This window comes from Cetorhinus maximus, chromosome 4 (genome assembly GCF_964194155.1).
Source record: "Cetorhinus maximus chromosome 4, sCetMax3.hap1.1, whole genome shotgun sequence".
Classification (NCBI taxonomy): Eukaryota; Metazoa; Chordata; class Chondrichthyes; order Lamniformes; family Cetorhinidae; genus Cetorhinus; species Cetorhinus maximus.
The window spans coordinates 141677304-141698664 of NC_135882.1; the positions used below are offsets into that span (position 1 = coordinate 141677304).

Below are 21361 nucleotides of genomic sequence, written 5' to 3' on the forward strand. Positions count from 1 at the left end.
GGACGGTATGAATAGGTGCCAGATGCAGCACAGGCTTGGCAAAGTATTATGCTGTGTGGTGCTGGCATACTGGGTTGGGTTGTCATTTATTGATTGTTAGCAAAGGAGACAGTGCCATTGGCTTGACAAGGCATTAATGTCTTGACTGCCTAGCAGAAAGTTCACTGCATCAAAGCATCCCTGGTGTCCCTGTCTCCATGAGAGTTCCTGTCCTCTGTCTTGAGATCCTCACCCTGCACCTCCCCAGGCACTTCCTCTGAGCAATAATTTGAGTCATCCTCCATGGCCTGTGGAGCTGCCTCGCTTTCCTCAGCCTCCAGTGGGCTGGGTTGCCAGGGCCAGGCTGTGCGGGGCGTAGCATGCAACAACTATGAGGGAGACATGCTCTGGAGGATACTGCAATGCTCCCCCTGACTGGTCCAGGCATCTGAAGCATATCTTCAGTAGTCCGCTGGTCCTCTCCACCCTGGTAGAGGCATGACTCTTGTTGTATCTCTCTTCAGCCTCAGTTCTTGGTGACGGAGTGGGGTCATCAGCCACCTCTTCAAAGGATAGCCCTGGTCTCCCAGGAGTCATCCATCCACTCGTGCAGGAGCCACAAACAGCCTTGGTACCTGTGAGTGCTGCAAGACGTAAGCATCGTGTGAGCTCCCAGGGTAATGGCCACAAACTTGAAGAATCTGTGTCCTGTGGTCACAGACGATCTGAATATTCATTGAGTGGAACCTCTTTCTATTTACAAACGCTCCAGGCTCACCTACTGGTGCCTTGATGGCCACGTGAGCGCAATCTATTACACCCTGGACGTGTGAGAACCCAGCCATCGCAGCGAAGCCTCGTGCCCTCTCTGCCTGGCTCACCTCATCTGTCCGGAAGCGGATGAACGAACGGACATGTCTAAAGATAGCATCAGCCATGAGCTTGACACAACTGTGTGCAACTGACTGAGAAATGCCGCACAGATCCCCCACTGAGCCCTGAAAATAACCGGAGGCATAGAAGTTGAGGGCCACTGTGACCTTCAAAGCCACGGGCATGGGGTGTCCGCCCAAGCAGTTGGAGGGAATTTCTGGACCTATCATGTGAGATATTGCTGTCACTGTGTTCCTGGAGAGGTGGAGTTTCCTGTGGCACTGGACCTTGGACATCTGGAGGTAGTTGGAGCACTGCCTGAACACTCTAGACGCTGGGTAGTGGCGTCTTCAGTGTGCCCTCCTGCCTTAGCCTTCCTGCTGGCCCTGTGCCAACTGAGCCCATGCCTCTCCTCTTAAAGGTCTGTCCCTGGGATGCTGCCCATGCCCAACTGGCGTCCTCTCCCTCCTGCCCCTCTCTTCCTCTTGAGGAGGTTCCACCAGCAGAATACACTATCCCCATTAGATGGGATGCAGAGGAGCAGTGCCTTGAAAATGAAGGAGCACTGTGCTGCAATACTCAGAGGAACCTTCCAGGGAAGATGAGGACCTGAGATGCTGAAAGAGATTTGACAATCAAACGAGATGCCAAGAAACTCTGTGACAACTCTGTACAGCAATGGACTGGCAATGACAGAGAAAGTGCTGCTGCTCCGGGGGCCTTTTATCCCACCCATGGGTGAGGAAATGACTAAAACGTGAATCCCACCCACCTGTTTTTCCCGTGCGACGAGCTAAACCTTGCACGAGAAACATAAAATTGTGGTCAATAGGCTTTTTAATTACCTTAATTGACTCTTTAATTGACGAGGGGGGGGGGGGCGGTGCTGCTCCGACTCCCACGCGCGTCCACCAACCTCAATATTGCACACGTGCTCAATGACAATGACATCGGGATACACGCCGGATGTCTTTTCGTGCAATTGTACATGCTTTCGGGTCGGGCACATGCTCAACCTTGGAGCGCAAGGTACAAGACATAGTTTGCGACATTAGATGTGATTCCGTGATTGGGCAACACTTACTAAACAATTCTGATTGTGCTAAGAATTACACTAAAGACCAACTTAAGATTATCTATCAGTTATGCTCACAGTGTGGCTCACTTATGCATGCAAGAAGCTACACATATTCATGCACAGGACCCTGTCCTTTGCAAACAGAAAGAACATGCCCACACATTGAACCTTTTTAACCTAAACAAAAGCTTGGGGGCAGCCATTCCCTGGTTCATTCCCCATGGCAATGCCTTGACCTGTCAGAATTGACCTGCCTAGTTTGAATTTAAACAAAAGCTTAGCAGCTAATTGATCCCTGGTGCATTCTCCATGGCAACATCTCTACCAATCAGAGTCCACGTGCACCATCTTGTCATGCAGTATAAATTGTTGTTCCCTTTGAGATTTGGTATTCTAGCGAATCTGCCCTGATGAGTGCATGGAAGAAAAGCATGTTTTACTTATTCAGCACTACTCGAAGTTCTGTACTACCAAGTGAATGATTGCAAAGTATAGCCTTTTTAAATACAAACTTCTGTTAGAACCAACTGGGGAGTGGAAAAAGAGAGGAGCCAGTTAACCCCTCCTCACCTGGTTGTAACAGTTTTATCAGAAATATGCTTTTGCTTTCAAACTAGAAATAGATATCATGGCAGACAGTGTTAAATAGCTGGCGGTAGCAATCAAATTGTATTAATTGGGACTTCAGTGATATTGAACTGCAAATCATTAATTATAGGGACAGTGTTGATAGTTCAACATTGCTCATGTCATATATAGTTTATTACAAAAGTATAATAATTTTCATAATATTCTTCTGGTTTATTGTAAAGTAGGTTTACGGGGGTGAAATAGTTGGTTCTGTCTCTGTGATTTAATTACATTTGGAGTCAGGTAGACTGCAAGCTTGGAATTATCAAAAGTAGCTAGGTGTAGAAATGTGTTTGAAATGCTAATGGGTAAACATGGATGCTGGCTTAGCATGTAAAGTGTGAAAAGAATTTGCATTTTAGATAAGTGAAGGGAATGTTTGGATTACAAAGAGATGTTAGTCTGTTTACAACTAGCCAGATAAGCAAGGCTAAGGAGTATGTTTATTTTTCCCAAAGGTTACTGACAATATTGGCAACATGAAAGTTTTTATATTATGGGAAAGGTACCGTTCCAAAGACATATGGAACAGTGGAATTTATATATTAAAGAGAGAGAAATATATGTAAAGGAGAATGAAAGGCTATGTGAGGTGAAGGCCATGTAAGATCTAACAGGAGTGTGTGAAACAGCCTTCAAGAAGCCTCCAGCTATTTGTGCATAAGTCGATTGTGACCAGTAACTGAAATTGGAAAAATGCATTTGGAATTCCACTGTCGACTGGGTACTGTGTTAACTTGCTGGTTTTATTTTTAAATCTAAGATCTATTTGGACTGTTGCCTTAAAGTGGGTGTGTAACTGGGAGTCAAGTTAATTAGGAATTTTAGGATTTGTTATTGTATTAAGTAAGTGTAGTCTTGTCTATGTGCTTGAAATCTTTTATTTTGTTTATAAATACTTTAATTTAATTTTTAAAACTGCTAAAGGTCTTGGTGGACTTATTACTTCTGAATTCAGTGCACACATCTCGTAGTAAATACAAAATGCAAAACCGTTGTGATGCGCAATCAAGTTTCCTTTGTGGATTTGGTCATCCTGGCACACATCAGCTGCCATGTCATAACAAAATTTGGGGCTCTTTGCGGGATATTTGAAATTCCTTGATTGGTTTGGAGTTGGTGAATCTTAACGCTACAAGTATGAGAAGCGCATTGAATTCAGGAGCTGGAGCGAGGGGTTTCAAAGTCGTGAGACTGCAAAAATGGCTGTATCCATGGCAAAAACTTTTTTAGAAGTAGAAGACATAACTCTGATTGAGTCACAAAAGGTATCTGAGGGTATGTTAACAGAGTTGGCGAATAGGTTGCAGTTGAGGTTACCTGTAGAGGCGAAGAAAGCAGACATGTTGGAAGTGATATCACAGCATTTGAGGTTGGAAGGGATACCTGACACTCGTGGGTCACAGCTGGAGGTAGTGAGACTTCAGTTACAAATGAAGAAGCTTGAACTTGAACAAGCAAAGGAAATGAAAAAAACTGGAATTAGAGGCACCAGAAAAAGAAAAGGAAAAAGAGAGAGTATTTCAAAGAGAACTGGAAATACGAAAACTTGACCTCCAGAGGAAGAAATTAGCAGTGGAGGAAAAAGAGAAGAGTAAAACAAAGTAATTTTTACCAGCAGATAAGGGCATTAAAAGTAGGGACAACATATGCAGCTCTTAGAGAAGTATTTCTTTTGGAAGAATTTAAAGGTTCAATCCCTTTGGTCGTGAGAACTCATGTAGAGGAACAAAGGGTTTAAACGGTAAGACAAACAGCAGAGATAGCTGATGATTATGAGTTAGTTCATGGATTTAAACCCTTTTCTCATCACCCTTTTAAATCAGAGAAGGATAGAAAGTGGGATGGCGAAAGGAAGTTGAGTAGTCAGGGAAGAGGAGTAGTTGAAATTTCCTGGGAGCTTTTTCTCAGAATAAAAAGAAAGGTGCTGAGGGTAGAAGTGACACTCAGAAATTGAAGTGTTTTCATTGTAATAAGGTTGGGCACACCAAGTCAATATGTTGGAGGTTACAGGGAAAATCTGTTACAGTGATTGTGACACAGAAATGTTCTGGGAGTAAAAGTACTGTGGGTTCTGAGGTCCAGGCATAGGAAAAACCAGTGGTTTATGTACAGGTAAAGCAGAAAGAATCAGTAATAGGTAAAGAAGTGGGAATATGTTCATAATTTACTCAAGGGAGTTCTGATGAGCAGGTTTCAGAAATGTTTCAAGATTTTGTGTGTGAAGGGAAAATCTTTCCATGTGTACAGGGTGGAGCAGGCAAAATTATTAAAATTTTAGAGACACATGGGCTAGTCAATCTTTAATGTTTTGGGATAGTGATATTTGTGGTTCAAGTGGAGTACTGCAAGATAATAAGTGGGGTTCCTGGAGCTGTTAAATCTATTCCATTGTGGAAAGTAAATTTAAAGAGTAAGTGGAAAGCAGGTGAGGTGATTGTTGGAGTAGTAGAAAAATTGCCCATTGCTGGGGATTAATTTATTTTAGGTAATGACATAGCTGGGTCACAAATGTGGGTGATGCTTACGGTAGTTGAGCAAACTGTAGCAGCGTTTTCAACAGGGGTTTTGCAGAAAGGGCATCCTGGATTGTTTCCAGATTGTGTGGTAACAAGATCACAAGCTCACAGATTGAAACAGGAAGCAGAGGAAGTTAAAAGGCAAGGAAAAGGTGTTGAAATTCAATTAGCTGACACTGTCTTCGATAATGTTGTTCAGGAAGAAAGAATGGAAGAGAATGTGGCTGAAGTGATTAGCTCAAGACAGTTGATAGAGTTACACCAAAAGGATCCACAAATAAAACCGTTATATCAGACCGCTTACCTAGAAACAGAGGCAGAATGTATTCCAGAATGTTATTACCTTAAGGGCAATGTGTTAATGAGAAAGTGGCGACCGTATCAAGCTTCAGCAGATGAAAGTGGATGGAAGTGCATCAGATTATCATACCATTTGGTTATAGAAATGAGATACTGAGAACAGCTCATGAAATTCCAATTTAGGAATTAGAAAGACACAGACGAAAATACAAAAACATTTTTGTTGGCATGGACTGCATAGAAATGTAGTCAAATTCTGTAAAACACGTCACACATGTCAGGTGATAGGGAAACCACAAGCAGTGATTAAGCCGGCACCTTTGATTACAATTCAAGCATTTGAGGGAGCTTTTACTAGGGTCATGATTGATTGTGTGGGACCGCTCCATAAGACTAAAAGTGGAAATCAGTACTTGCTGACAATAATGGATATGTCTACAAGGTTTCCTGAAGCAATACCTTTGAGGAATATTACAACAAAGAGAATTGTGGAATTGTGGAGAGTTGAAGAGTGGAAGAATTACAAGATGTAACTTACCAAAAGAAACACAATCTGATCAGGGTTTAAATTTCATGTGACAGCTGTTTCAGGAAGTAATGAACAGTTTGGGGATAAATCACAAGGGGCTTTGGCATTAAAGATGGCATCAAACTTTAAAAACCATGATGAGGGCATATAGTCAGGACTATCCACAGGACTGAGATAATGGAATTCCATTCTTGTTATTTGTTATTAGGAATTTTCCTAATGCATCAGCTGGATTCAGTCCTTTTGAATTAGTCTACGGTAATGAGGTAGGGGACCAGTGAAATTGATTCATGAGAAATTAGTGGGTCAAAATTCGGAAACTACTCTCCTGGATTACGTATCAGACTTCAGAGAAAGATTGAACAGAGCATGTGAGTTAGCTAGGGAACATTTAAAGATATCGCCGCAAGTGATCAAAATGAAGGCAATTAGGAGAGAATCCAACCATCGCCCCTTGATGTTCAATGGCATTACCATCACTGAATCCCCAATTATCAACATCCTGGTGGCTACCATTGACCAGAAACTGAACTGGACTAACCATATAAATACTGTGGCTACAAGAGCAGGTCAGGAGCTAGGAATTGTGCAGCGAGTAACTCACCTCCCGACTCCCCACATCCTGTCCACCATCTGCAAGGCACAAGTCAGCAGTGAAATGGAATACTCTCCACTTGCCTGGATGAGTGCAGCTCCCACAACACTCAAGAAGCTTGACACCATCCAGGACAAAGCAGCCCGCTTGATTGGCACCACATCCACAAACATTCACTCCCTCCACCACCGATGCACAGTAGCAGCAGTGTGTACCTTCTACAAGATGAACTTCAGAAATTCACCAAGGCTCCTTTGACAGCACCTTTCAAACCCATGACCAGTACTATCTAGAAGGACAAGGGCAGCAGGTAGATGGAACACCAACACCTGGAAGTTCCCCTACAAATCACTCACCATCCTGACTTGGAAATATATCGCCGTTCCTTCACTGTCACTGGGACAAAATCCTGGAACTCCCTTCCTAACAGCACTGTGGGTGTACCTACACCACACGGACTGCAGCAGTTCAAGAAGGCAGCTCACCACCACTTTCTCAACTAGAGATGGGCAATAAATGCTGGCCCAGCCAGCGAAGCCCACATCCTGTGAATCAATAATAAAAAGCTTGAAGTTTTGTTGCTGGGGGAAACGTTTTGTTACCAGTATTGGGTGGCTCATTAAAGGCAAGGTTTAGTGGGTCTTACAGGATTGAAAAGAAACTGAGTGAAGTAAAGTATTTAATAATCTAGGGCAGGCAATGGCGTAGTGGTATAGTCCTGGACTAGTAATGCAGAGACCTGGATTCAAATCCCACCACAGATGGTGGAATTTTAATTTTTAAAAAAGCTGTAATTGAAAGTCCAATGATGACCATGAAACCATTGTCAATTGTTGTAAAAACCCGTCTGGTTCACTAATGTCCTTTAGGGAAGGAAATCTGCTGTCCTTACCTGGTCTGACCTACATGAGACTCCAGACCCACAGCAAAGCAGTTGACTCTTAAATGCCCTCTGAGCAAGGGCAATTTGGGATGGGCAATAAATGTTGGCCTAGCCAGTGATGCTCACATCCCATGAATGAATTTTAAAAATACTCCAGATAGAAGAAGCAGAGGGTGTGTCATGTAAATATGCTTAAAAAGTACTTTGACAGGGAGGATGACCAAAAGGTATTAGTGGTGGTAGATAAAGAGAAAGAGGTAGAAATGAAGGATCCTGTAATTGAGTTTCCTCTAAACAAATTGGATAATTAGGGGGTATTCATGTGTCAAAGTGATTCGCAGAAGCTATTGCAGTCACACAAAGCTATTTGTGGGAATAAATTGGGGAGGACAAGTTTAGCTACACATGATGTAAATAAAAAGGGTCAGTTTCGATAAGGCAACATCCTTATAGATTAAGTCCAGTAAAGTTATCACAAGTACAGAAAGGAATTGAATTCATGCTTCAAAATGACATCATTGGGTCTAGTAGCAGTAACTGGAGTTCGCCTATTATGATGGTACCAAAAACAGATAGAACAGGAGGATGGAAGGCGAATGCAGTGACAAAAGTGGTTTCATATCCTGTACCACAGTTGGAAGATTGCATTGAGAAAGTGGGTCAATCAAAGTTTATCACAAAGATTAACTTGCTGGGAGGATATTAGCAATAATATCGGCTTTTGTGATGCCAGATAGACTATATCAATTTAAAATGATGCTATTTAGTATGAAAAATGCATTAGCAACACTTCAAAGACTGACAAAGTAATTGCAGGACTGAGCAATTGCACTGCTTATATTGATGGCTTGATAGTTTTCAAAAGTCATAGGAGCGTTTACAACATCTGGAAGAATTGTTTAATCAACTGCAAAAAGCTAATTTGGTGATGAACTTGGCTAAGAGAGAGTTTGCAAAAGCGCAAGTTACATATCTAAGTCAAGTGTTTGGGCATGATAAGGTGGCTCCGAGAGATGTGAAAATCAAAGCCATTGTGAATTTCCCCCTGCCTGCAATAAAACAAGAAGTTTTGAGATTTCTGGGTATGCGTGGGTTTTACTAGAAGTTTGTACCAAGTTTTAGCAGTGTGGTTGCTCCATTGACTGAACTATTGAAAAAGAACAAGAAGTTTCAATGGACACAGGAGTGTCAGAAGACATTATACAGTTTTAAAAAACTGTATTGACTATGACGCCAGTTTTGGCAGTACCTAATTGCGCCAAGCAGTTTATGTTGGCGCAAGTGATGTAGGCATTGGTGCTGTACTGTTGCAGAGAAGATGAAACAAGAGTAACCAATTGGGTATTTTTCAGAAAGCTGAATGTACAACAGAGAAGATATTCAATGATCGAAAAGGAGGCTCTGCGTCTGGTCTGCAGCATTTCGAGCTTTATGTTGCAAACAATTCGTCAGAAACAATTACTTATACAGAACACAATCATTTAAAATTTCTGGACAAATTTCAAGACCAAAGTGCAAGACTGCTTAGATGGAGTTTGTAACTGCAAACATTTAATTTACAGATTATACATGCGGCTGGATAAGAAAATCTGATGCAGATGCATAGTCGAGAATTTAAAGCTCAAAGGAAATTAGATATTTAAAACCGGGGCACTGGACTGAAATGACCTCCGTTGATACAAAGGGTTTGTTTCTATATCGTTATGTTAATGCATGCACCTGGTAATGTAATAGTTTGGGTATATAGATAAGTGTACCAACTAGTGTAAGATGGGTTGAGAAAATGAATGACAGTTCATTTTTCCACAAGTAGAATAATTTACATAATATTTTTCTGGTTTATTGTAAAGTAGGTTTATGGGGGTGAATATGGTTGGTTCTGTCTGTGTGATTTAATCAGGTAGACTGCAAGCTTGGAATTATCAAAAAAAACTAGGTGTAGAAATGTGTCTGAAATTCTAATGAGTAAACATGGATGCTGGATTAGCATGTAAGGTGTGAAGGGAATTTGAATTTTTAGATAAGTGAAGGGAACTTTTGGATTTCAAAAGGATGTTAGTTTGTTTACAACTAGCCAGATAAGCGAAGTTAAGGAGTGTGTTTATTTTTCCCAAAGATTACTGATAATATTGGCAACATGAAAATTTTTATATTATGGGAAAGGTACTGTTCCAAAGACATATGGAACAATAGAATTTACATATTAAAGAGAGAGAAACATATATAAAGGAGAATGAAAGGCTATGTGAGGTGAGGCAAGATCTAACAAGAGTGTTTGCAACAGCCTTCAAGAAGCCTCCAGCTATGTGTGCATAAGTCGATTGTGACCATTAACTGCAGTTGGGGAAAAGCATTTGGAATTCCACTGTCAAGTGGGTACTGTGTTAACTTGCTGGTTTTGTTTTTAAATCTTAAAACATATTTTGGACTGTTGCCTTAAAGTGGGTGTGCAACTGAGAGTCAGGTTAATTAGTAATTTTAGGATTTGTTATAGCATTAAGTAAGTGTAGTCTTGTGTATGTGCCTGAAATCTTTTATTTTGTAAATAAATATTTTAATTTAATTTTTAAAATCTTTAAAGGTCTTGGTGGACTCATTACTTCTGAATTCAGTGCACACATTTCATAATAAATACAAATTTCAAAAACGTTGTGATAGCGTGACCAAGTTTCCCTTATGGATTTGGTCCACCTGGCACACATCATCTGCCATGTCATGACAGAATTTTTTTGATATATATATATGGGGGCACAGTTAACTCAGATGGCTAGCGTGTGGCTCAGATTAATGCCAAAAGCACCAGGTTTGATCCCTGCTCCAGCTGAAGTAGATTCCTTGCCCTACACGTGGTAAAAAAATCATGGCAGTTTGCCATGTTTAGGTGACTAATCACGCAGGACCTGCCTTCAGGAAGAAGAAAAAGATAAGACATAGTATTTCAAATTTATCGTTTTTCAAATGTCATATTGTTATTGAAATTCTATCTTATTTACCTTAAATAAATCTTTAAAAAACGATTGAGACTTGTGTATATAAATATATACAGAATTCATCTCAATGGTATATTGATAGTCAAAGTGAATGTATAAAACAAGCCTGAAACAACAATGTTTGGGCTCAAAAACAGAAAATGCTGGAAAAACTCAGGTCTAACAGCATCTGTGGAGAGAAAGACAGAGTTAACGTTTCGAGCCCACATTACTCTTCCTCAGAGCTCGAAACGTTAACTCTGTCTTTCCCTCCACAGATGCTGTTGGACCTGAGTTTTTCCAGCATTTTCTGTTTTTGTTTCAGATTTCCAGCATCCGCAGTATTTTACTTTTATCTTAATGTGTGCGCACAACTGTATTTACAAAGTCTATATTTGTATAAATATTCCACGATGTAAAAAAAATTCCGCAGAATTTACAAATAATTGTTTTAAACGTTTTAAAAACGATAGTGTGACATATTTCAATCAAAAAACATTTTTTTTGCTAACTTTGGGCACATTGGTAGGCGGGAGCTAAAATCGGGAGCATGCGCAGTGAGTAGCTGGCGACACCTCGTTCAGGTTATAAGAGAAGGTCGAGCAAGCGCAGAGACGGCAGTTTGTGTTCAATTTAAAATTAAATTAACGGCTTCGTCATCATTAAATATGATGAACGGAGCCATGACTTTAACTTCAACGGAGGTGAGACGTTTATGAAAGAAAAAAATATCACTGTGCGACTGAACTATTTTTTTTCTCCCCTTTTTATTTGTTTTTTATTTCCCAAAAAGAAGTGGGTATACGTAAATATATATATATCTAGTTTTAAAGTTTGACGTTCGTGTCTTTCCCGCAGGGGTTGAGATTACCTCAGGAGCCGGGATCCTCCACGAGTGGTGAGTAAGATTTTTCTCTCGGTGTCGCTCCCGCCTGCTGACGGATGGCGCATTTGGTGCCGCCAGTGTTTTTATGAGGTGGGAGATCGCCTCAGGCTTTTTTTTTCCCCCGCACCAGCCTTCTCCACTTCCTCTTCAATTCTCGCACCGACCGACCACCACTCCCCGCCCCCTCCCCCCGAAACTGGGGCGCGCGCATTTCTCCCCACCTTCACCTCACCAGTGCACGCGCTGCCCTCCCAACGATGCGCGCATTCACCCCGACTTTAGCCCCAACTCTCTACCCCCCCCAACTATGTCGCTCCCCCACTCACGCAAACGGCACCGCTTCTCTCCACCCCCTCCCCGGGCATAGTAAATATCAATGGTAGTTTGCTATGTTTAGGCGACTAATCACCCAGGACCTGCTTTCATGGAGAAGAAAAAGATAGACATATTATTTCAAAATTATAGTTGGTCGAATGTCATATTGTTGTTGAAATTCTATCTTATTTACCTTAAATAAATCTTTAAACAATGATTGAGAGTTGTGTATATAAATATATACAGAATTCATCTCTATGGTATATTGATAGTCAAAATGAATGTATGAAGCAAGCCTGAAACAGCAATGTTTGAACTCATTTGTATTTACAAGTCTATATTTGTGTTAATATTCCATGATGTAAAAAATTCTGCAGAATTATAATTGTCTTAAAAGTTTTAAAATGATAGTGACAAATTTCAATCAAAAAAACATTTTTTGCCAACTTTAAGCACATTGATAGGCAGGGAACTGAAACCGGGAGCGTGCGCAGTGAGTACCTGTCGGCATTTCATAGAACCATAGAACACTACAGCACAGAAAACAGGCCATTCGGCCCTTCTAGTCTGTGCTGAAATATTATTCCGCTAGTCCCATTGACCTGCACCTAGTCCATAACCCTCCAGCCCTCTCCCATCCATGTATCCATCTAATTTATTCTTAAAACTTAAGAGTGAGCCCACATTTACCACATCAGATGGTAGCTCGTTCCACACTCTCACCACTCTCTGAGTGAAGAGGTTCCCCCTAATGTTCCCCCTAAACCTTTCCCTTTTCACCCTAAAGCCATGTCCTCTCGTGTTTATTTCTCCTAATCTAAGTGGAAAAAGCCTACTCGCATTTACTCTGTCTATACCCCTCACAATTTTGTAAACTTCTATCAAATCTCCCCTCATTCTTCTACGTTCCAAGGAATAAAGTCCTAACCTGTTTAATCTTTCCCTGTAACTCAACTCCTTAAGACCCGGCAACATCCTAGTAAATCTTCTCTGCACTCTCTCAATCTTACTGATATCCTTCCTGTAGTTAGGCGACCAGAACTGCACACAATACTCCAAAGTTGGCCTCACCAATGTCTTATACAACCTCACCATAACATCCCAACTCCTATACTCAATACTTTGATTTATGAAGGCCAGTATGCCAAAAGCTTTCTTTACAACCTTGTCCACCTGTGATACCACTTCCAGGGAATTATGTATCTGAACACCCAGATCCCTTTGTTCCTCCGCACTCCTCAGTGCCCTACCATTTACTGTGTATGTCCTACCTTGGTTTGACCTTCCAAAATGTAACACCTCACACTTTTCCGCATTAAATTCCATCTGCCATTTTCTGGCCCATTTTTCCAGTTGGTCCAGATCTCTCTGCAAGCTTTGAAAGCCTTCCTCGCTGTTCACAACGCCTCCAATCTTAGTGTCATCAGCAAACTTGCTGATCCAATTCACCACATTATCATCCAAATTTCGTGCAGGTTATAAGAAAAGGTGGAGCAACCCGTCCTCTCTTTGCCTCCCCCCTCAACTTTTGCACAGAAAGAAGCCATTTGGCCCACCAAGTTCGTGTTTGTTCTGTACAGAATCCAGTCCCATTTGCCCCTCCTCCTCCTTTCCCCTTAACCCTGCCAGTTTATTTTCCTCTAGTGCCCATCCAATTATTGCCAACTTCAAAGGCAGTGAGTTCTACATCTTTACCAGTCACTGCATGAATTGTTCTATCTCACAGTCCCTTTGGATCTCTTTCTCAAAACCTCAAATCTTTGTACCAGGGAGCAGTTTTCCTTTGTCTGCCTATCTAAACTTATCATAAGCTTGTACACCTCTATCAAATCTCCTTTGTTCCAAGGAGAACAACCCCAATCTCATCCCATTCTAGTAAATCTCCTCTGCACCCTTTCACATCCTTCCTGAAGTGGTGACCATAACTGAATGCAATAAATATATATAAAAATACATAGGTCTCCATTTTTCATGCAGTGTGTGTTGAGTATTTCTGCTCTAAAAAGGCACTGAATTTTTTTTTAATAAATACAGATTCCTACCTGTACAACAAGTTTTTCCCCCCAGATTTGTCCCTGAAAGATTTTTGAATGTTCCTAACATTAGCAAAGCATAATACTGAAAACCCCTATTATAATGTAGCCTATAGGCGTAATAGATATTTGAAGGCAAATGTAGATACTTTTATAAAAGCAAAATACTGTGGATGCCGGAAACCAGAAATAAAAACAGAAAATGCTGGGAAAACTCAGCAGGTTTGACAGCATCTGCGTTTCGAAGAAGGGTCGTACAGATGCGCAACGTTAACTTTCTCCCTCCATAGATACTTTTTATACTGTTGTCATCCATAAGATTACTTTGAAATAGAAGTTATGAATACATTTTGAAATGGAATATCCTGATCGCCTTCTTCAAATATATAATAGATGTTCTTTGTTTATACAATATTATACTGATCAAGATTAATAATGACGTAGAATAAGAACTAACTGACCTTTGCAGTTATGGTTTGGAGATTGAGTACTTTGCAAAAATGTAATTTTGAGGCTGCCCCATAATAGAGTACAAAACAAAAACAGGTGTCTCAGTTTCTGGACAATTCTGGACAATGATTAATAGCTTTGTGTATGATCTCCCTCAGCAAATTGAATTATCCAGTGATGCACCTTTTTATCACAAGAGAAACAAATTGTTCCTTTTATGCTTAGGTGCAAAATGCACATAACCAAGTTTCTTGATGGCTTGAATACAGTGCCTGGGGACAATTCTATATTAATGGTTTTCTTTCCCAGATCCATGGGTTTTCATATTGCTCCTACAACTGTTCTCTTTTTAACCACATTTTTCCCTGAGGTTTTGTTGCTGAAGATTATAGTAAGTGGTTTAATAAATAGTAAGGAAAGGGCAGAAGATAAAAGTAGTAGCTAATTTCATTCTGCTTGCTCAGGTATAAGAGCTCAAAACCTTTCATGGACCATGAAACTTACAGCAATTATATTCCCCATTTTAGTGTTCATTTTAGAAACCTTTCAGTATTTTCCAAGAATATGTCACTTGTCTGCCTTTGAGTTCCATAAGTTGGCTCTTCTTTGCCATCATAATTCCTCACTATACTTAACTCATTAAAAATAAAGTTCATTTTTAAAAAATGTTCTGGTTCACTGGAGACCTTCAAATCACCAATTTAAGCTGTTAATTAAGTATTAATGTGTAACTCACTTGGTCTTTTAAGTTCCTTAGACATGCTAACATATTTGAATTGGATTGCTGATAAAACAATTTAACTATTGAGCTAGTTCAGTTTGCCTTAGCACAGTGAAGCTAGTGAGGAGGGTACAGGGGGAAACTCTTTCGAGTTATCAACAGTCACAGATTGCAACTACTCTGAGTACAATCACAGTTCTTGGTTTCCGGGAGTGGGACATGAACCCACAACCCTCTGATTCAAAGGCGAGGGTGCTATGAACTGAACCACAGCTGACACCTCTTACAGGGGGAAGTGGAAGTGTGTGAGGCAGTAATTAATTGTCCTTGATGGAAAGTGTGCTAAATAAATGTCTGCTGAGGATGGAATCACGCTGGATTGAGATGGTTAAGCCTGCCAACACTCATATCTAGATTCATGTGAAGAATGGCTGCTTGGATGGTGGACTGGAGGATGGTTGCCAGCTGTGGAACTGTATCTCTGAATAAATCGACTCTTTTGGGAAAGAAATGGAAGAAAATCAGCGCAGAAAAACCAAGAGCACCGTTAATTGCATATCAGCAATTATGATCTGTTTTTGTATATCGCATTAAATTAGTGCATTTCCTCTAGTGTTGAATGGGAACATTTCAAGGGAAAGTACTAAATAAATCTTGCATTCTAAGTTGGCCTTTTTGTGTCTGTACCAGGGTCTTGCTAAATCAATGGCTAATCTACATTAATTTGATGAATAGAGTTCATGATTTCTCAGACCTGTACTTCTGAGGAAGGCCCCTGTACCCACTCATACCATAATTCATAACATGTAACTGTGATAATTTACTCCTAATGCATAGACTGAGTGAGGATTGTCATAATTGCTGAAAACGTTTTTCCCTGTAGAATTGGTATGGATTTGTAGAATGTGATTAGTTTTGGTTTTTTTTGTGCCATTGTGTTATGTTAAATATAACTGAGAGCAAGAATATGTGACCCAGATTTTTTTTTAAGGGAGGTGTGGATGGCAAATCCATCACAGAATCCATACGTAATTCTAGATAGTGAACTTGACAAACTGACTGGCCTTTTCCTTCCTTGATTTTCTTACATGCCTAGTTTTAAACTGTTGTGTTTGTAATATTGATTTTCTGCTTTCTAATTGATTTGTACTTGTGTTCCACAACCATCCTAATCTGCTCAAGCATCTTTGCCCTCCATCTGCTCACCTTATATTGGTGGTCTGTAGCATTTACAAATTAATAATTTGTCATACGCCCTGTCAGGCTATATGTGACTCTAATCCCACAACATTGCAGTTTCTTTTCTGTCCTCTGAAGTGACCTAACAAGCTGTTTGGTTTATATCAAACAGACAAACTGTTCCACACTGCCTATACCAGTTCAAAAAGCTGGTCCACCATCAACTTCTTGGGCAAATGGGCAATAACTACTTATGATGAATAAAAGATACCATTGTTCATCAACAAAGCAATGCCTTCACCCCTCTTTGTAGCTCTTAAGCATAGCATTATTCTGCCGATCACAATTTGTATTTTAGCGCCTTTTTATAGAAAACTCAGAAGAGAAACAGATGGTGTACAGTGAAATCAAAAGTAGTGTTTTTTAAAAAGTTTTGAAAGACTGCAGCAAGGTGGAGGCATGAAAAGATGAGTTTTTCTTTTAGAGAATAAGGTGGAGCAGGCTAAAGCCTGTGCCATCAGTGAAGAAGAAATATGCACAGGCCAGAGATGCCAGAATGAAAGGCACAGGCTGGAGGAAGCAGACATAAGGTAAGATGAAGCCATGGGGGAATTGTAAACAGATAAAAATGTTGAATTTCATATGTTGTGGGGGACCAAACAATGTACATTTGAGAGAATACGTGCTGCAGACTGATGTAGGACAGGATGTGCGACACTTTTAAATTGGTCTCTTCAGGGTTCGGGGACTACAGTAAGGGAGGACATTGGAGACATGCCAATAACTTAATGTTTGTCATAAAACATTTAATATTCAAGGAGCTCATTGGTATGTAGATCACCATGAGCAGCACTTCTTGGATGCTGTTATCAAGTAAATAACTTACAATCTCATCTTCAATTACAAGACCTGTGATTTTAACTAAAAGTCTTGAGGCGCTATTGAAATATTTTCAGAGCTCTAGTTACTGAGCATTCACAAGCTTAGTTTATATTCTAAAAGGTCATTGCATTATAAATTCCTGCCTTTTAGAAATATATGGGTAAGATTTAGAACCACAGAATTTACAGCACAGAAGAAGGGTATTCAGGTCATCATAGCCTTGCTAAAGCATTTGAAATCAAATTTTACTGTCTTTCATAGATACTGAATCACACAGTGCAGAAGAGGCCTTTCGGCCCATCAAGTCTGCACCGACACATGAGAAACACCTGACCTACCTACCTAATCCCATTTAACAGCACTTGGCCCGTAGCCTTGATTGTTACGACGTGCCCAAGTGCTCATCCAGGTACTTTTTAAAGGATGTGAGGCAACCCGCCTCTACCACCCTCCCAGGCAGTGCATTCCAGACCGTCACCACCCTCTGGGTAAAAATGTTTTTCCTCATTTCCCCCATAAACCTCCTGCCCCTCACCTTGAACTTATGTCCTCTTATGACTGACCCTTCAACTAAGGGGAACAGCTGCTCCCTGTCCATGCCCCTCATAATCTTGTACACCTCGATCAGGTCGTCCCTCAGTCTTCTCTGCTCCAACGAAAACAACCCAAGTCTATCCAACCTCTCTTCATAACTTAAATGTTTCATCCCAGGCAACATCCTGGTGAATCTCCTCTGCACCCCCTCCAGTGCAATCACATCCTTCCTATAATGTGGCGACCAGAACTGCACACAGTACTCCAGCTGTGGCCTCACCAAGGTTCTATACAACACCGACTTTTGTAATTTATGCCTCGATTAATAAAGGCAAGTGGCCCATATGCCTTTTTCACCACCCCACTAACATTCCCCTCCTCCTTCAGGGATCTGTGGACACACATGCCAAGGTCCCTTTGTTCCTCAGAACTTCCTAGTGTCATGTTGTTCATTGAATACTTCCTTGTCAAATTACTCCTTCCAAAGTGTATCACCTCACACTTTTCAGGGTTAAATTCCATCTGCCATTTATCTACCCATTTGACCATCCCGCCTATATTTTCCTGTAGCCCAAGACACTCAACCTCACTGTTAACCACTCGGCCAATCTTTGTGTCATCCGCAAACTTACTAATCCTACCCCCCACATAGTCATCTATGTCATTTATATAAATGACAAACAATAGGGGACCGAGCACAGATCCCTGTGGTATGCCACTGGACAATGGCTTCCAGTCACTAAAGCATCCTTTTGTCTTTACCCTGTGTCTCCTATAACTAAGCCAATTTTGAATCCACCTTATCAAATTACTCTATCCCATGTGCATTTGCCTTCTTTATAAGTCTCTCATGTGGGACCTTGTCAAAGGCTTTGCTGAAATCCATGTAAACTACATTAATTGCACTGCCCTCTACACACCTGGTCACCTCCTCAAAAAATTCAATCAAATTTGTTAGGCATAACCTCCCTCTGACAAAGCTATGCTGACTATCCCTGATCAAACTTTGCCTCTCCAAGTGGAGACAGATTCTCTCCTTCAGAATTTTCTCCAATAGGTTTCCCTACCACTGACGTGAGACTCATTGGCCTGTAGTTCCCTGGCTTAGCTCTACAACCCTTCTTAAATAGCAAAACCGCATTAGCTATTCTCCAGTCCTCTGGCACCTCCCCTGTGGCCAGAGAGGAATTAAAAATGTGGGTCAGAGCCCCTGCGATCTCCTCCCTTGCCTCCCTCAGCAGTCTGGGACACATCATCCGGACCTGGAGATTTGTCCACTTTTAAGCCTGCCAACACCTCCAATATCTTGTCACGCCCTATATCAATTTGCTCAAGAACCTCACAGTCTTTCTCCCTGAGTTCCATACCTTCATCCTCATACTCTTGGGTGAAGATGGATGTGAAATATTCATTCAACACTCTAGCGATGTCATCTGGCTCCACCCATAGATTGCCCCCTTGGTCCCTTATGGGCCCTACTCTTTTTCTGGTTATCCTCTTCCCATTGATATAGAATATCTTGGGATTTTCCCCACTTTTACCAGCCAGAGCTTTCTCATATCCCCTCTTTGCTCTCCTAATTGCTTTCTTAAGCTCCACCCTGCACTTTCTGTACTCCACTAATGTCTCTGTTGCATATAAAGTACACTAGTCTCTGCTTCAACTATTCCCTGTGGTAAAGAATTCCATGCACTGAACTCTGCAATGGGGAACTCTTCCTAATCACCTCTCCTGCTGAATTTTATATTTCAGCTAAGTAAGCAATCAGTTGTCAATAATGTCCTTGGATTGTGAACCTATTCATGTGGTTACCTGATTACACACTGCCATGGGGATTTATTATGTTCCAATGTTGCATTGCCTAGCCAGCTTCTATCATGAAGCTGATTTTGCTCTAAAGAAACCCTTCTGATAGCCATATACATATTCAAAGGAATATAATCGGTAGCCAATTAGAAAACTGGGGAGAATGGTTTTGAGCACCTCACTAGGCTGAAAGTAGGTACCAGAGACTCCACCAAAACAACAGTGAGTAGCATCATAAAATGTGAATGTGCTACCATCTTCCTGTCTGTGGGAAGGATGCACTGTACTCATTAAATGGCGGTGCCAACTTTTCTTCAGTGAAAACCACCACAAAGTATTCCATTATTTCAGAGGTGGTGGCAGCATACAGACAATTGTTTGTGCCATGGTGGTCAACTCTGTTAAGCATTGTCTAGTGTAACTCAGGAGCCCCACTCTGCTTTGGTAGTCTTTGCTGCAGAGACACTGGATTAAGAAGGTGCATGATTTTCTGGCCTGTTTTCTCTGGGCACTCTTCTCAGCCAGTTGAGCTTTTCATTTGTGCTTACCTCTTCCAATGTCTTTCCAAACATTAAGCCTCCAGAGGCCATGGCTATTAATGACTGCCTCCCAATTGTCACTGCTAATGTCTGCCACCTTCATATCTCACTTGCAGATGTCCTTGAGTGGAGGCATGAACATCCAGGAGGTCATGATCCAGTGGCCATTTTACCATAGAGTCTTCTGTTTAGACAGCCGCTCTCCATCAGATTGAATGTGGCCAAGCCAGAGCAGATGTGATTGGCTTAGCAATGAGTGTATGATCATGAAATCAGCATGCTCCAGGTCCTTGGTGACCTTGTCCCGTCAAGAGATGCCAAGGACATGTTTGAGACAGAGAGGGTGGAAACTGTTCAAACTTTCCTCCTGTTTAGTATGTGGTCCAGCTCTCACCACTGTAGAGGAGTGTGCCAAAGATGCAGGCTTGGTAGACTCAGTTTGGTGTTCTCAGTCAGGTTGCTGTTGCTCTAGATTTGGTTTGGTAAAACAGCTGCAGCTTTTGCAATGTGATATGTGTGTTGATTCCTGCATCAAATTTCAGATTGCTGGTGATTGTGGAACAAAGATATGTGAAGCTATCCACAACCTCCTGTGTCATGTTTCAGTGCTGATAGATGGTGGTATGGCAACATCTTACACCATGCCATTTGTTTTCCTGATACTGATGGTCAAACCAAACTCTTTACAGGTGTGAATGAGTTGTCATTTGCCATTACAGATGTTCCTAAGAATGGAATGTTATTACAGCATCAGTGTAGAGCAACTCTCTGCAGACTTTTAAAAGTTTATTTCATGGGATGTGGGCATCGCTGACTAGACCAGCATTTATTGCCCATTCCTAATTGCCCTTGAGATGGTGGTGGTGAGCTGCTGCCTTGAATTGCTGCAGTCCGTGTGGTGTAGGTGTACCCACAGTGCCTTTGGGAAAGGAGTTCCAGGATTTTGACCCTGTGACAACGAAGGGTCAACTATATAGTTCTAAGTCAGGATAGTGTGAGATTTGGAGGGATGCTTGCAGGTGGTGTTCTCATGCATCTGCTGGCCTTGTCCTTCTAGGTGGTAGAGGTCACTGGGTTGGAAAGTGCTGTCGAAGGAGTCTTGATAAGTTGCTGCATTGCATCTTGATGGTACACACTGCAGCCAGTGTATCGGTGGTAGAGGCTGTGAATGTTGAAGGTGGTGGATGGGGTGTCAAACAAGTGGGCTGCTTTGTTCTGGATGTTGTCAAGCTTCTTGAGTATTGTTGGAGCTGCACTCATCCAGCCAAGTGGAGAGTATATCATCACACTCCTGACATGTACCTTTGTGGAGTCAGGGGGTGAGTTACTACATTTATATAAACTAGTTGGATGAAGGGACAGATAGTATGGTTGCTAAATTTGTTGATGGCAAAGATGGGTAGGAAAGTAAGTTAAGAAGGCTACAAAGGACATAGGCTAAGTGGGCAAAGACCTGACAAATGGAGTATAAATGTGAAATTGTCCATTTTTGTCTGGAAGAATACAAGAAGCGTATCTAAATAGTGAGAGATTGCAGAGCTCTGAGATTCGGAGGGATCTGGGTGTTCTTGTGCATGATTCACAAAAGGCTAGTATGCAGGTACAGCGAGTAATTAGAAAGCTAAAAGAATGTTATCATTTATTGTGAGGGGAATTGAATA

The 21361-nt window shown here is 41.3% G+C and overlaps 1 protein-coding gene across 6 annotated transcripts in view; it reads left to right on the forward strand.

The window, feature by feature from the left end:
• Nucleotides 1–10915: 10915 nt before the first annotated feature.
• LOC144679947 (DNA topoisomerase 1-like) overlaps nt 10916–21361 on the forward strand; it is a 139088-nt gene continuing 128642 nt past the window's right edge. For 5 of the 6 annotated variants that reach the window (XM_078540939.1, XM_078540942.1, XM_078540941.1 and 2 more), the window contains exons 1-2: nt 10916–11059; nt 11214–11253. In XM_078540939.1, coding sequence (XP_078397065.1) covers nt 11024–11059; nt 11214–11253 — 76 coding nt within the window. In that variant the 5' untranslated portion in view covers nt 10916–11023. The remainder of the gene's footprint in view (nt 11060–11213; nt 11254–21361) is intronic. The other variant, XM_078540940.1, reaches the window with a different exon arrangement.